The sequence below is a fragment of the Rhinopithecus bieti genome, unplaced genomic scaffold (genome assembly GCF_001698545.2).
Source record: "Rhinopithecus bieti isolate Rb0 unplaced genomic scaffold, ASM169854v2 scaffold_23748, whole genome shotgun sequence".
NCBI classification, from domain to species: domain Eukaryota; kingdom Metazoa; phylum Chordata; class Mammalia; order Primates; family Cercopithecidae; genus Rhinopithecus; species Rhinopithecus bieti.
Genome location: NW_016811596.1, coordinates 1,052,748 through 1,069,549, shown reverse-complemented (window position 1 = coordinate 1,069,549; position 16,802 = coordinate 1,052,748). Strand labels below are relative to the sequence as shown.

At 35.0% G+C, this 16,802-nt stretch overlaps 1 protein-coding gene across 2 annotated transcripts in view; it reads left to right on the top strand.

Moving 5' to 3' along the window:
* The window catches only part of DPH6 (diphthamine biosynthesis 6), a 178,529-nt gene that overhangs the window by 15,888 nt on the left and 145,839 nt on the right, over window positions 1-16,802 (top strand). The window contains exon 4 of one of the 2 annotated variants that reach the window (XM_017894295.1): window positions 11,786-13,790. The exons of the other annotated variant lie outside the window; for it this stretch is intronic. Within the exon in view, the coding sequence (XP_017749784.1) occupies window positions 11,786-11,971 (186 nt within the window). The 3' untranslated portion in view covers window positions 11,972-13,790. Of the gene's footprint in view, window positions 1-11,785; window positions 13,791-16,802 lie in introns of those variants that run through there. 2 annotated transcript variants of the gene reach the window in all.

The following is a 16,802-nucleotide window of genomic DNA, read 5'->3' as shown; positions in this document are numbered from 1 at the left end:
TAAATTTAATAATAAAATAACTAAAATTATTTTTTATTATTGACAGAAATCTAAAGGTAAGTTTAACTTCAAAATAACTAGATATAGGACCCAAATTTTATAATCAAAGTCAAGATTTTTTTGTTTTGTTTTGTTTTGTTTTCTGTTTCTCTCTTACCTCTACTTTCTGTAGACTCTCTTCTCAGTCAGGACCTTGTAATTAGAGGATGGCTCCCAGTTGTATTCTTCTTGGCTAAAATATAGTAGGAAAAGCTCCAGTTTTCATTTTAAATAGCTTAAATCAGAATCTAACTGATCTGACATGTAACACATTCACGAGTCAGTTGTGGTTGGGAGAAGATGACTTTGATTGGGTAGGCCTAGATTGTATGTCATTCCTAAACTAAGAGATGGAATCATGATTACTGGGAATATGTTTCCTAGAAGTAAAGGAAGGTTAATCTCCAAATATAGATCAGGCTGTTGCCTGTAGAAAGGTGAACTGTGGTAGGGGGGCAAAGAGTAACATGTTTCCTAAAAATGTGTAGGTTTCAACTTGGAAACCATCCTAGATGATTCCTTTTTTTTTTTGCGACTGTGTGTGGCGCTTGTCACCCAGGCTGGAGTGCAATGGCGCGATCTCAGCTCACTGCAACCTCCGCTTCCCAGGTTCAAGCAGTTCTCCTGCTTCAACCTCCTGAGTATCTGGGATTACAGTCGCCCGCAACCACACCTGGCTATTTTTTTTTTTTTTTTTTTGTATTTTTAGTAGAGACGGGGGTTTCGCCATGTTGTCCAGGCTGTTCTCAAACTCCTGATTTGAGGTGATCTGCCTGCCTCGGCCTCCCAAAGTGCTGGGACTACAGGTGTTAGCCACGATACCCAGCCAATTCTTCTTTTTTAATCTCTTATCTCTTCCCTCTCTCCTTCCCTTCCTCACTTTTTTCCTTCCTCCTCCCCTTTTTTTTTTTCAAAAACAGTTGGACATTGAGGCTGAAGCAGTGAGCTTGTAGTTAAGGACCTGTATATTCAGTTGCTCATGATTTTTCCACCTTAATATTCCACAGGCATGGTAAACTAAACAAATTCAAAACTTGTTTGTTATGTTCCTACACAAACTTGTTCCATATTCTGTATTTCCTTAATTAAAAGTATCATGATTTACCTCATCATCTAAGTCAAAACCTAGGCCTTATTGTGAGACTTCTATTTTTTCTCAGTCTCTTTCTCCACTCCATCCCCCTCAACCATCACCATTATAGCTCCAGCTATTATAGATAATGCTGGTATGACTTCTAAAATCTGACCCCTTGACTTCATTCTCACCACTACTGGTTTTTCATCTGTACTGTGTGAGAGCCTCCTAATCAACTTGCCTGCAGTATTGCCCTATGTTCCATCCACCTCTTCTACTAAGTTATTGGCAGCTGATGTGTATAAATGCTTAAATGACCCATGATTAAGATACAGTCCAAACACATTAGGCTAACACAGAAGGCTCTTTAAGAAGAGGCCCTGGCAATCCTACTAGTCTGGTCCTGCTATTCCCATACAAGCACCTCTGGGATCAAGTTATAATGAACTAATTAGGTTTCTAGGAGATTGCTTTTCATGTCTGAGTCTTTGGCTGTGCTTTTCTTTATGCTTATCTCTTTGTCCTCCTGGAGAACCCCTTCTCACCTCATATTCTTTTGTGAAACCTATCCTAATTTACCTTCCTCCTTTCTGTTCCATGGCAGCTTGTCTATAACTCTACTGTGGGTCTCATTGCGTTATTAGGATTGTTTTTGTGGCTGTCGCTTTTGCTAGATTGTGAGACCTGAAAAACATGATAGTGCTATTCATTTTGTATCTGTCCTAGCAGAGTTCCTGACATATGGAGGCTCTTAAAAGAATATTGAATATTAAAAGAATAAGTTTAGTAAAAAAAAAAAAAAAAAGTATCAAATTATTCCAACCTAGGCCGGGCACAGTGGCTTATGGCTTATAATCGCAGCACTTTAGGAGGCCGAGGCGGGCAGACCACTTTTAGGAGTTCAAGACCAGTCTGGCCAGCATGGGAAAACCCCGTCTGTATTAAAATACAAAAATTAGCTGGGCGTGGTGGTGCGTGCTTGTAATCCCAGCTATTCAGGAGGCCGAGGTGAGAGAATTGTTTGACCTTGGGAGGCAGAGGTTGCAGTGAGCTGAGATCACACCGCTATGCTCCACAGCCTGGGCGACAGAGCGAGACTCTGCCTAAAAAAAAAAAAAAAAAATTTACTGTAATTATCTAATACAGGGGAGCCATGTTACTATGATATGTGATGTAAAACCATTGGCAAATTCATTTTGTCTTTTGTTTTCTACGTAGAAGCTTAATATCATAATAAATGGAATGGGCATCATAGTGGAAGTTTTCAAAATAAGGCATCCTATCAGTGTAACCACTAACTGTACCAAGAATAGTTTCCTTCTGCACACTACTTTATGAAAATGCTGAGCAGAAACTCTTTCAAATTATTTTTAGTATATGCATTTTAGAAAACCTGATGATGGTGGAAAATTACTTTGTGGATCTCTTTTCACTTCACTTCATGAGGGAAAAACCTGAGATGGCAAATCTGAAGGGTTTGGAGTGGGAGAAACATATAAGATGGACTTAAGATTTTCAGGGAGGACCCAGACATAGCATTAATTAAACAGGCACACAGCCCTGTACAAATTGCTCCTGGCTCCTCAGAATTGCACAGCTTGCCTCAAGCCCTTTCAGTTCCCAAGATTTTGGACATTAAACCTGGTCCCTTGGCATAAGAAATGCTTTTCTAGTATTGATTCTGGACTCTAAACAGGAAGAATTGGCATTGGAACATACCAGTGTCATTTTCACTCCCAAGTGCAGTTTTATTGAGGCTGTGCCATATCTGGCCCTTTCAGATGATAAAGTCAAGCATGCATGAGGAAGTACATGATGGAAGATCTGTCTGGAAATAAAATGTTGTACCATATTTGTCAATTACTATAGTTCCTAAACTTATCACAGGTACAAAGCCTTCATCTGTAAATTCCCCCTAAAGCCTAGAAAATGTGACTCCCTCATTTTGGCAAAATGATCATTCTGTCTCTTCAACCTTGAACTTTTCTCCACTTGGTATCAGTGATTGTGTGTATATATTGCACATGCACATATATACCCTTCGTATTTATCTTTTCCCAGAGTCAGTGCCTCTCTATAAATTTATCAGTTGGCTTATTTTTATATCCTATATTCCTCTCTTCTATAAACTATGGATTTCTTCCTATCTTTTCATCTACTCTATATATCTTACATTGTGTTGTGTATTTTTGACTTTTCTTTCAAATTTCTTTCTTTATATTTTCAATCTCTAGTGTCTGTGTCCTTTTGACTGGTTGGTTTTTTTAGTTTGTTTGTTTTTGTTTTTTTTGTTTTTGTTTTTTTCCTATGCTACCATTTATTTTCAAAGAAACCTTTTGTAGATGTCTCCTTCTGGAGTTGTGTTGTCTGGGATGCTAGGTGTGGGTCTCTGTCCTATAGTCTTCTACTTCATTTCTAGGCCTGTAGTTTATCTTGTCTTGCCATATTGTTATTAAATGACTGAGAATACATTATCCAGATTGATAAGCATAAATTCTTTATTTCTTTATTGTTGTATAGTTTTGAAGCATGTGACTTTATTGGTGGTCTCACAGTAATAGATCCTGAACTGATATTTTTATAACAACTTTGCCTTTTAAATTGGGAACATCTTCAGTCAGCAGATTTGTAGTGCCTAAATCATTAAATAACCAAAAAAAGATATTATCAATAAATACTTAGTGATGAGTTTTTGTTTGTTTGTTTTGTTTTGTTTTTTTGATTAGAAATGGTTTAATAGGAGCTTGTTCTGTGATGTGCTGATGTGGGACAATATTGAGTGAATAAAGAGGAATTGAATAAATATCTTAGCTGACCTTGACATTCCTATTAATTTTAACCTATACTACTACTGTTTTTCTTAATCCTCTTATTCTTTCATTTGTCAAACATTAATTCAATGCTTATAATGTATCAGTATTGGAAAGTAAAAACATGTATGAGACATAGTCTTTGCCCTCACAGACCCTGAAAGGATAACACACATACACGGAGAAATTAATACAAGGTACAGTTGCCATTAGAGCATGCAATTAAAGGGTTATGGAAGTTCAGAGGGTGAAAAAATCCCATTTGGGGGATCAGAAGGGCCTTACGGGCAAGTTACATTTGATACCTGATACGGTTTGGCTCTGTGTGCCCACCCATATCTCATGTCAAGTTATGATTCCTCGTGTTGGAGTAGGGGCCTGGTGAGAGGTGACTGAATCATGGGGGTGGGCTTCCCCCTTGCTGTTCTCATGATAGAGTTCTCCTGAGATCTGGTTGTTTGAAAGTGTTTAGCACCTCACTCTTCACTCTCTCCTGCTGGCCATGTGAAGATGTGCTTGCTTTTCTTTCGACTTCTGCCATGATTGTAAGTTTCCTGAGGCCTCCCTAGAAGCAGAAGCCTGTACAGCCTGCAAAACTGAGCTGATTAAACCTCTTTTCTTTAAAAACTATCCAGCCTCAGGTAGTTCTTTATAGCAGTACGAGAGCAGACTAATAGAATATCCTTGAAGATTATTTGGATTTTGACAGATGACAGGCATTGGAGGATGGCTAAGAGAATGTTAAAAATTAAGGGAAGTTCTTAGCCAAAGTCATGTAAGCAGGAAATTATGAAATGTATTAGGGAAATAGAGTGTTCAATTTGATTTAGGGTTTAAAGTTTGAGGAGTAGTGGAAAATAAGCCTGTAATGGTTGATTAATACCAAAAAAAGAGAGTGTCTTAAATTTTAGGTCAAGGATTGTTCAGATGGTGGAAAGCCCCTAAGGTGGTATTTTCTAAACTCAATTTAATGAGTGACAACTATTTTTATAAAAAATGCAAGAGCCTAGAATATAATAGAAAATATCAATGTGCATTGTACCTAGGTTAATTATCGTTTTGTGTAACATAATAGGTATGTACAGGCACATATGTGTATGCTATGCTGTTACATTGTGTATTTTTTACTGCTCAATAAATTCTTATGGTCATGAGGGTGAACCACTAATATAATACAAGAAATGGATTAGCTATAGGCAGCTCTGTAGATGAGTTCAAATTAAAAACGAAGATACTAGGTATCTGAAAGATTTTGAGAACCTGAACTTGGGGAATGCCAAGGGGAAAGGTGAAAAGGGGACATTCTACAGAGATTGATTGGATTTGATGATGGTATTTAAATAAATAGTGACAAAGAGTCTATATAAGGTACCTTGTAAACTGACAATTCCACAGCTAATTTATATAGTTTTTACTGAGCAATATTGGTAATCAAAATGAATTATGATAGCTATATATTACAGATATTATGATCCTAAATTTTATAGCATCCTGTCATTGTCATCTCTTGAATCTGGTAAAGGATGGTATAGAAGATGCTTCATATCAATATGGGTTCATTTAATCAGAATCAATTCTTAATAAATTTTGGTCTTGGTTGTTCTTTTATCATTTAAAATTTTCTTTATAGAGTTATGTGAAATGCATATCAAATGAAATAGTTTATCCTTATTCCTTAAAAGCACCTCGTGTGGATTCACAGAAATAAGCAAAACTATGATATTAATATCTTTTCAAATAATTTATATAGATGAAATTCAAATTATTGCATTATTGTTTGATAAGCAATTACATATATGCTGGTAAATCAAGCAAAATATAAAGTCATAATGGATTCTATAGCCTTTTGGGAATCATAACAGATTGAACCTGACTTTAGACCTGTAAATTAATTGACCCCTTAAAGTTTACTTCTGGTCTTTCTCTAGTCTCTCATCACCTATATTTATCCTTTAAACTCCTGTGAGTTGAATATTTCTAAAGTTTAGATTTAATCACATTTCTCTTTCCATCAGACATTTGTTGCTTAGCATCGTTCTGCTAGGTGCACTGCAATATGACTTCAGTTTATTTTTTGTCTTTTCTCAGATTATCCTACATGTAAGCTATGTGCCATCTAAACTAGGCTATTGTCAGAACTAATTCTTCTCCATATGGTCCATCCCTTTCCTGAATAGTGCTGTGTTTTAGTCAGAAATAACTTCTCCTTTCCAACTCCTTCCTTTACATGGCATCTCTTTCCTGATGTCCTCCTTGATTCACCCCACTGAATATAGTATCTTCCTTCCTTAAACCCTCATGTCACATTTCAACTCTTGTAGTACTTAGTCTATTTTAATACACAAAGCTGTGATTTAAAAAAAATCTGTCTTGTGGGTTTTGTTTTGTTTAAAGATTATAAGTAACTTGAGGAATAGGGATTATATTTCATTCTTTTTATTTCCTATGAAACGCCATACAGCTCCTAGACTATAACAGGCATTGTGTTAAACTCTACTCCTGTGGAATACAGTTGTGCCATCTATAAAATGTGGATATTTCTTTCTTCTTTTCTTATTTATCTGTTTTGAAAATAAACAAGAATATATTTGAGAGCCTGTCATCCTCATTTTAGCCTCAGGTCTTCTTCATTCTCTAGCTTCCAGAATAATCTAGTAAAGTCATTTTTTTTCATTGCATACAATATTCCATTAGTATATTAATATTAAGTGGTAGCTACAAGTGGACATTGAGATGAGGGTAATTCTTCTTGACTTTATTAGTAATTTAATGCAGAGAAGAAAACGAATGGTAAATGTTCAGTTGTGAAAGAGGTTTCAATGGGGGTAAATTTATATTACGGATTGGATTGAATTGATCCTTCTACATTTGTTGCCTATAATTTTGGGCCATTCTTAGCCTGTTTTAGACTTCTTCAGTCAGATAATTCAGCCTTCCAAGAGACATGTAGAATTAACGTTTTCTAGTTTCCTATGTTAGTTAACTGAGGCATGGGCCGTTTCAAAAGGAGATAAAGAGGGTTAACCTAAAGATATCAGTGGTTCTAATAGGTGATTTTTTCCATTAAAATTTATTTTGGCATGTTCTTTTAGAATTTTAACTCCATGTTTGTCTTTAAAATCTAAGCAGTGTATTTTGTGTGAACTCATTTGTAGAAAGCCTTAAGCAAGGACTTAAGTGTGAAAGTTAGATGAACCAAGTTTGGAAAATTCAGACTTTTTGGAGTATATGAATTAAAAGATTTTAAAAATGGGGCCGGGCGCGGTGACTCACCCCTGTAATCCTAGCACTTTGGGAGGCCCAGGCGGGCAGATCACGAGGTCAGGAGATGGAGACCATCCTGGCTAACACAGTGAAACCCTGTCTCTACTAAAAATACACCGGGTGTGGTGGCGGGCGCCTGTAGTCCCAGCTACTCAGGAGGCTGCGAGGCAGGAGAATGACGTGAACCCGGGAGGCGGAGTTTGCAGTGAGTCGAGATGGCGCCACTGCACTCCAGCCTGGGCGACAGAGCGAGACTCCATCTCAAAACAACAACAACAACAACAAAACGATTCTTTCTTCAGAGGCAGTAGAATGGGGCTATCATTTGTGCTCCTGTATGTAAAAGCAATTAACTCTCAACACCAGCAGAATTATGCCATACTTATTTGTATACAGTGCTGAGCCATGTGGTCACTTTGTGTCCTCATACACAGTGGGTGCTCAATGAGCAGTTGTTAAACTTACCAAAATTAAGCCTATCTAACTTTGACAAAATTCTACTAATATTGATCCCCATAGATATCTATCAAAAGACATTGACAATCAGAAGAGGCAGAAACTATCAGACATTTATTTCTCTTTCTTGTGCAGAATTTGCTGATTCTTCTGTGCTCTGTACTTTAAGATTGGTTCTGGAGCCATTGAAATGCCCCATGGTCTATTTTAAGACCAGTTCTCTTGTGGATTCTTTCCTAGGTAATAATTTTGCAGGGAGGTGGGGAAGGGAGGGAGAACAATCATCATTTAATAAATAACCCATGATCTTCCCTTTGAGCCTTTCATTATTTATCTCTTTAAACATTTTTATTGGCCTGATAGCCATTTCTTGTGACTTCTTTAACCCCTATCCAAGTTCTTCTGATTTTCAGTGGTCATATATCCTGGGCTTGATCACAGAAAGCTAATAAGGATCAGACTAGTAGATTTCATCTATGATAATGCACTACTTTAAGATAGGATTTATTAATCTGGAAGGGAGAGGTATTCTTGAACTCTGAAATTTTATGCAAATTTTTTGTAGGTGTAAGTTTTTCTGGGAGAGGACAAATTTTTTTTCTTTTTCTTTTTTTTTTTTTTTGAGATGGAGTCTTATTCTGTCACACAGGCTGGAGTGTAGTGCTGTGACCATAGCTCACTGCACACTCGAACTCCCAGGCTCAGTTCATCTTCCTGCCTCAGCGTCCTGCATAGCTGGGACTACAGGTGCATGCAACCAAGGCCGGCTAATTTTTGAATTTTTTTGTAGAGGTGAGGTTTCACCATGTTGCCCAGGGTGCCCAAATTTTTGTCATCATCTTACAGTGGTCTGTTCTTTTCAAAAGTTTAACAGCTACTATTTTAACCATCGCTTTCAGAAAGCCTTGTAGCCTGGGAGTATTCATGAATACTCAATAATTAGTTGTCCCCTGAGTTTGTAACCCATGCTATGCTATGTGCTATGAGATCAGATGGGTCTTCTGGGGCTTCCAAAGAGTGAAGAGTCACATGAGGTAGATCCTGAGAGCAGATGAGTATACTGTGCACTTCTCAAGAAAGACATTAAGATCTAAAAGAAAAGGGAGTATAAAGCATCTTAAATTTCAGGTAAGAAGTGTTGGGGGCCAGGGAAGGGACAATGGGCTTGGGGACATGGCCTGCTCTAAACAGCCTTTATATTTTATGTTGAAGGAGAGAAGAACAGGGATGTAATCAAGGCATTGCTCTTGATTTCCTCAAGTGTAGCTTTTGTTTTTAACAATTTCTATTGCATTATTTACTTCTGTGGGTAGTTATTATGCCTCGTTTTGTATAATTATTTGCATTTGTAATATATGCTCCCTGTTAGTCTATAACCTCATGAGGGCAAGGACTGAATGTTTTCAAATTTGGATACTCTTCAGTGCTCATCATGGTGTCCTGTCCATAAGAAATATTCACATTTTTTTGTTGAGTATTTGCTCCAGGGATGATGTGAAGAATTTTTATATCACATAGTCAACTTTATGGCAATCCAAGGGTGAAATTTCTCTCAGGACTTAGTATTTGTAATAGTTTAGCCCTACCATAACTATTTGACAGTTTTTATTGCATGAACACTGTAAATCATGCAACTTAAAGTTTCCTCTTTATATTGATTGCTGGAAAACCCAGAACCATGTGATTTTCTTTCAGTTATCTGTGTCTTATTGTAATTATAATTGCAATTTATGTAGCACTATCTTCTAGGTGCTGCTATAAGCTCTATATACATATATTCTAATTTTATCCTTACATCAACCCTTTGCAGATAAGTAAACTGAGATACAGAGAGGTTAAGTAACTCATCCAAGTTTACACAGCTAAAAAGTGGTAGAACATGTACTTTTAATCACTATGTTCTGCTGCCTCCCAGAATTGCATTTGTGTTAATTCATGCAGATATTACTATATTACAGTACGTATATAGTGCATACATAAACCAATAAGGTATGTGTAAATTGACAGTGAGGCGGAGGGGAAGGCATATGGTTTAATAAGGGGTTAGGATTATTAAGTCAGGGATCAAAGTGATCTACCTGTGTCTGATCTTGTTTCAGAGCTCTCAGAATAATTTTAAATAATTACTACTCAAAGTGTGGTCTAGGGATTAGCCTGGTGCTAGTCCATGAAGTGTTTTGTTCAAGCTAAGATATAGAGAGAAATTGAAAACAAGCATTTAGAAACTTTTAGAGTAATATGAAAGAGTAATTTTATTTCTTTTGAATCTAATAATAAAATTTGATGTTGTGTTTTGTACCTTTTAACAATTTTATTCTTTTAATTCATTTTGTTGTATTTTACAAGTTTCTATCTTTGAAGGGTTGGAAATGTAAAAAAAAAGTGGTTTATAACACAGTTTGAGAAACATTGTTCTAGGTAATAGCTTTGCAAGTTTTTAAACTGATTTGTTTGCAAAAGAAAAAAAAGCATGATCTGTGGTTTGAAATTGCATTTTAATCTAAACCTGTTTCTGAAAATGTATTAGGAATTAGTAATTTGGGTATTGGCCACTTCCATGGTTCTGTGAGAAGAGGCCCTAAATTCAATTGATTTGGATGGGTGGAGGGGACATTTTCATTTTGTCTTACACTTAGTGCTTTTCTCAAAAGTGACACATTTTAATTAAATTCTTGATTCAAGATAATAGCATGAGGAACTTGTCTATCATCCATAGTTACAGTCTCCTTTCTTGACTTATCATAATAGCTAGTAAAACAATTCCAATTTTAATATGCTCATGATTGTTCCTTGGAATAACAGAACAGTAAAAAGAACAACAAAACATTGCTGATGATGCCAACTTAGTATCATAAGTTTTTCCATTTATGGAAAGCAAACATAGCTTCAGAGATACATTTGCAATCCCAGTTCAGTTTTAATTTTCTTTTCTTTTGGATAAGTTGGGAAGTCTTGTTCTATAATATAATGTTATAAAATAGGTTCATGTAAAGTTACCAACCTTAATAGGATCTTTTAATGTCCATACAATTAATATCTCTTCTTTAAAATAATCTCTTATTGGTGGGATTAATATTCAGTGGGGAATTCCTCACTAATTTTGGATATTATTATAAAAGCATGTCTCCAAATAGAGATATGGGCTAAGGGTATGAACAGGCATTTCACAGAGAAATACATTCAAATGACCAAAAAAAAAAAGAATGTTTAACTTTGCTAACTCGAAAACGCGAATATCACTTTGACAGAAATAAGAAATAATAATGGTTGTGAAGAAACAGATACCCTTATGTACTGCTAGCAGCCCTGTAAATTGGTTCAATGTTTCTGGATGGTAATTTGACAAAACTCATCAGACACAAAAAAATACACTCTTGTAATAAGCATTTCCGCTTTGGGGAATTTATAACTAAGGAAATAATTTAAGATATACTTGAAGATTTAGAAATCTTTGGCAATGTAAATTATGACGTGTCTATACAGTGGGATGCTGTATGGCATTAAAAATGAACTTGCAGAAATATGTCTATATATTCTTAAGAGAAGGAAACAGATTAGGGAATACTCTGTATGCTATAACAACATTTTTCTGCAATGCATTGTGTAAGTACGTGCATAGAAAAATATCTGTAGGATATATTTTAGGTCTGTGGGCAGAATTAAGAGTGTAATTTTGCTCATTTAGCTCGTTGGTGTTTTCTCTAATGAGGATATATTGCTTTTGAAGCTTCCATGTTGAATATTTGGCATCTACTTAAAAATGCACTGAATGATATTGAGGGAAAAGAAATGTTTCCTATTGGTTATCAAATCAACAGGATGTCAGCCATTCCCCAGGTCCTTTTGAAGGTTCATGAGGAGCCTGTTTTCTTTCAGAGTTGGTTCTTGAAAGCTTGTATGTGAGAGATTATTTGATTTTATTTTATTGCTGTGACACATATCTATCGTTTTCTAAACAAGAAAGCCATTGTCACAGTTAGGTACATAGAGTTATTTTCATTTTCTTGCAGTCCTGTTGTATTAATACTGAATAAGCAGAGACAGTCTGACTGGTGGTGAAAGATGGTAATCCAGCCTCAGGGCTTTTTCTGGTCAATCCTAAACCTCTGATTGCCACATTTTCCTAATTTCCCATTTCCAGGGCATCACTAGAGTGACCTTGCTTGCTGAATATGATGCTCTGAATCTCCAAGATTTTCACATGCATTTGGAAGTGGGCAGCCAGGCGATTGTTTACAGGACTCCAAATGAACTGTGCACTCACAGCAAGTTTGATAAACACACATTTCCTCCTTTTATCAGTGAGATTGCAAAATGTGAAGTATGAGTTTCCAGTTTTACTCATTCCCCTCAACCCTTTTCCTGTTTAAAAACTTAGACATACTAATTGGATGCTGATCCGTCCCTGTTTTTCATTCTGCTTGCTGGTAGTTGACGGCTTAGTTCAGTACTTACCTAGGCAAGATTTGGCAAACCTTCAAAAATAAACTTTCCGTGTATTCAACTTAAAGGAGATTCATCCCAAGGAATGTAATGTGAGCACTAATTAACAGTAATGACTGCTAATCACTTTGCTTTTTATACTCCTTTAGGAACACTGCTATTATCCAATGTAGTCAAGTAAAATGCTTGTATATGAATCAACAATGTTGCATCCTTTTAGCAGCTATTGCTCACAATCAAGCTTTGCATAAATTAAACTTGACTAAAATTGATTTTAATATGCTGCTCTCTTTCAATAGTAAACTAAAATATCTAGTTAAATATCCTGCATATTAAAAATACATTACCTGATTTTTTTTTCTTTGCAGCCATCCTGTAGTAGATGAAAAGCAATATTACAAATACATTTTCTCACAGTTCGTGACAATTTCTCTTAGATTTCTTCAAAAGTGGACACAACTCTTCATAGTCCCATCAGCACTTTGATTCTGTTGTAAGCATTAATTTTGTTAGATCAATGAAAAGTAATCAGCCTATGTTTAATTTTTCTGAATTTGTTCATTTACTTCCTATAGGATCTTACAGATTCTTTAAATGATAGTCTATTTATATAAAGTTGGTTCATAGGATTGTACATTCAACATTCATTAAAAAGGGTTGTTATGTTTAGTGAATTACAGGACCATTATAAAAGCTTTCTGTTTATTTACATGCATTCACCATACCTAGAACTAAAACTGCCTTGCCTTAGGAGGAGACTAAGCAGAACTCATAAATTAATAATTTAAAGGAGCAATACTCAAGTAGCATTTCAGTTAAGAAGTAAAGCCTCAGAGTCAGTACCAGCCACTTTAACAATGCTTTACTTTTTGACTTTTATTGGCTGAAAATAACTCGTTAAACTGGAGCTTTTGTAATCAAATGAAATCTACATACCATCTAAAGCCCCTTCCCCTCCTTTTGATTTATGAGTAGGTTGACATATTACTGGAGAATTTTTAACACTTTCACAGTTCTGCACTTTGATTTCAGAGAAGGTGCTAATCTCTCTGGAATTTTGAGAGTGACAAAATGAGTTGTATACTGTTTTTCCAGGGAATTTGGGTTTCTTTATTAGAGGCCGTAGTTTTATTATGGTACCTGTATTAATGCGGATTTATCTAATATGTGATATGGTGGTGTGATTAGATATGCATTAACGGAGGATCTTTTTTTTTTCATTGTACATATTCTGCTTGGTTTGATCATGATATTATAATTCTCACAGCTAATGTCCATGTTTCTACAGAGGTTCAGCAATTCAGGACATTATTTTCAAATTACCAAAATGAGATATTTTAACTCCTTTTACTTTTGCATTATTTTAGTGGAAAAAAATTAAGTGGTAGTATAATAAGAAGCTTTATGCTGTGTATACTACTCTTATTGTATATATTTTTTAAAAGAACCTTTGACACTACATAATTGGATTTAATTTCAAAAAATTGTAACAGGAATGATGTGAGATAATAGAAAATATATGGAACTTAATTAAGTGCTGTCCATATGTAAAGGTAAGATTCGTGACTATTATTTGATGTAACTTATGTATTTTACATCCTGATACTGTTGTATAATAGCACAAAATGCATGTCTATGAGGAAATACTTGGTTTTCTATTTTGCTTTGAGTTTTATGTGTAATAAAATTATGCTTAGAATAGGCAAGGATTTCAGTTTTGATTCTTCTTCTTTGCTTTTTTTTTTTTGTACCATGTTTACTTTCATGTGAGAGTGATTGATCTGTAGCTGTCATTTTATCCAAGAGGGGACAAATGGAATTGGCCTTTTAGACAAAAGTATGCAAACAGGCTGCATTCTTTCTGTTGATAGAATTATGGAAGGATTGCATGAGGTGCCACATTCAGTTTCCTATTGATTGTAAAGAGGATTCTGCAATGGGGTGCTGTTTCCAATGGATAAGGAGGTGCTATGATTAGTTACCTTTCTCATGAAAGCACTACAAAGGGAAAAGCAAAATGTGTGTGCAGTGCAGTCTTCTCTATTTGACAGTTGTTTTTGTTAAGTTTTTTCCCCCATTGAAGTCCGGCCTATTTTAGAAAAACATACATTTTAGTTTTTTCCCCTTTATATCAGGCTTAGTAGATTTCCATGCATTTGACCCTTTAGAGAAATTGCATATTATAGACAGTTTTCTTTTTCTCAGCCTCTATTGTAAAGCTTCAAAGCTGATGCAACAGTGCCCTCTATAGTCTTTTAGTGAACATTAGACAGATGTAGATGATTTCAAATGTTCAGGTAAGAAGCAGGACATTTAAATTTAATTTTGTTCAAACAAGAGACTCCTTTTCCTAAGTAGACATTCTTGTTTTCACTAGTGGCTTTACTTTAAACAAAGAGAACAAAAGACCATTCTGACTTTTCATTTAGAATTATTGGCTGCTTCTTCTTTTTATCCCTTGGTAAATCTCAAGTTTTATCAGACGTTCATCAGAGTAATTTGAGAAAGATGGAATCTTACAGGCTATACTGTCTGTTCATGAAATATCTTTTTGAAGTTGAACTCTGATAGGAGTATTTCTTTAAAATAATTTAGTTCCTTTGTACTTGTTTTTTCTATTTAATTAGAATCTGAGTGGGCTGCCTAAAATTTGACTTCTATTTATTCCTAAATTGTGTAACCCAGGCGTTATACATGACATTATTTAAATTCAAACCAAGGGAGTTACACAATGACTAAAGTGTTTGTCATTCATTAGCATTGATTTAAATTTTAGATTTCCTTTTCTCTCTTTTTTGGTTACCTTTTTGATTGTATATATTGATAGCTAAGTTTTTCATTGTAAAATACAACTAGATGTGAAGTTATGGATAATAAAAGCAGGCATCATATTTAGATAAGATTAGAAGAGAAAAATTTTATGGATTAAGTTTATTTTGCTTCTGAAAGTGTTTTAATAAAAAGATCATGGGCCCAAGTCCTAGTTTCTTCGTGTATTCGCTATGTAGTGTTGAACACGTCTTAACCCCTGTGGCTGCTTTCTCTTCTATAAAATGGGAGTTAAAACACCTTATCCTTTGATGTTTTGTGAGGTGTTAGAGATAATATATTTAAATTGGCCAGGTTAGTAGAGATGCTCAAATGGTAACTTTATTTCCAAAACCACAGTAGGAAAAATAAATGGCTTTGTTTTATATAAGGAAGTTTTAGAATCTAGAACACATTTAATGCACTTTGGATTTTGAAAGTCCTATCTGGCAATTTCTGGATTTATGTGAATCTGAAAGTTGGGATAGCATTTCTTGGTAATGTGAACTAACATAATGAGTTGTGCATTCAGTTTCAACTCCCTACATACCTCATTCCCAAACTTTTAAACTGTATTTGGAATCTTTATTTTAGTAGAAATTTACCCACAAACCAATATTTAGCAACATGTGAAAACCGATGATAAAACCCAAAAAAAAACAAAACAAAACAGAAATTTAAAATTTTCCCCTTGAGTGTATCTGAAACCACTTAGGACACAGCATACTTTATCAATTATCTGGGTTCTTAGTAATAATAGTCTAAAGCCCTTATTTGTGTTTTCTAGCTATACAGCTTTTGTTTTCTCCAGCAGTTACGAAGAAGACCGGTGTGTAAAATAGATGAAAATGGAGCTTTTCTGGTTGAAATGGAGATGGGGACCTAGAGTCCCTCTCTTTCAAAGCAACAGAGTTTAAAAGCCACTTGGTCCTGTACAGTTTATGTACATGTGTGTACATACACTCCTTTTGTTTTGTGTAAGGGCTTTGTCTTACTTTGGTTTGAATTCATAGTGCCTAATTCTGTACCTGGCACATAAAAGATGTTCAATTAATGTGTGCTGAATACAGAATTTTTTGAATACCAGGCCTTCCCTTGTTGATTTCAGACACCTCATGCATAAAAATGCAGCTTTATGAAGCCATCTAATAGTAAAGTAATTGTTTCTCTGTGAACCAATTAAAACAAACATACTTCTGGCATAATTCATCAATTTAATTTTTTTAAAATAAAACATTGTTATAATTGCAAATAATTATGGGAAATGAATGAGAAATATTTGGAACGTGTCTTCAGTATGATTAAAAGCTGTTATATTCCACAATGATTGGTTTAGATTTAGACACTTCAAATGACCTGATGATAAAAATAATCTTACACAAAGAACTTTGGAATTGAATGTTCTCAATATTCAGTAAATTGTTGTTTTCTTGTAAAGTTCTTATTTATGTTTTGTCTTGCTTTTGAGTAATCTTGAATGTCATATTATAATAAACCACCTATTGTTTTTTGTGTATCACTTGGGTTAAAACTAAGAATTGTAAAATTATCTTTTTATCACTATAAAGAAGGAACCAATGTTTTAAGCTTGAAAAGGAACAAATTCCTAGTAACCAAATATGGTAGTTCCTCTGAAAGTAATGACCAGTTACTGTAAGGAATATATTTAAAATTACATTCTGGCTTAGAAGACTGGCAAGATGCTGTCCACCAAAGAAAAAAATTGAATAAGGTATTTTTTCTTTGCAATGAGAGTACCAAATTAAGAATCCACTTAATTAAAATAGTGATAAATGTAGATTATATTACCGAAGACAGTGAAATACAGCTGCTCTATCTACTGAGAGCCTGCATAATTTACCAAGACTGTACAAAGAAGCAATGGAGCAGCCACTGCAGACTGTTCC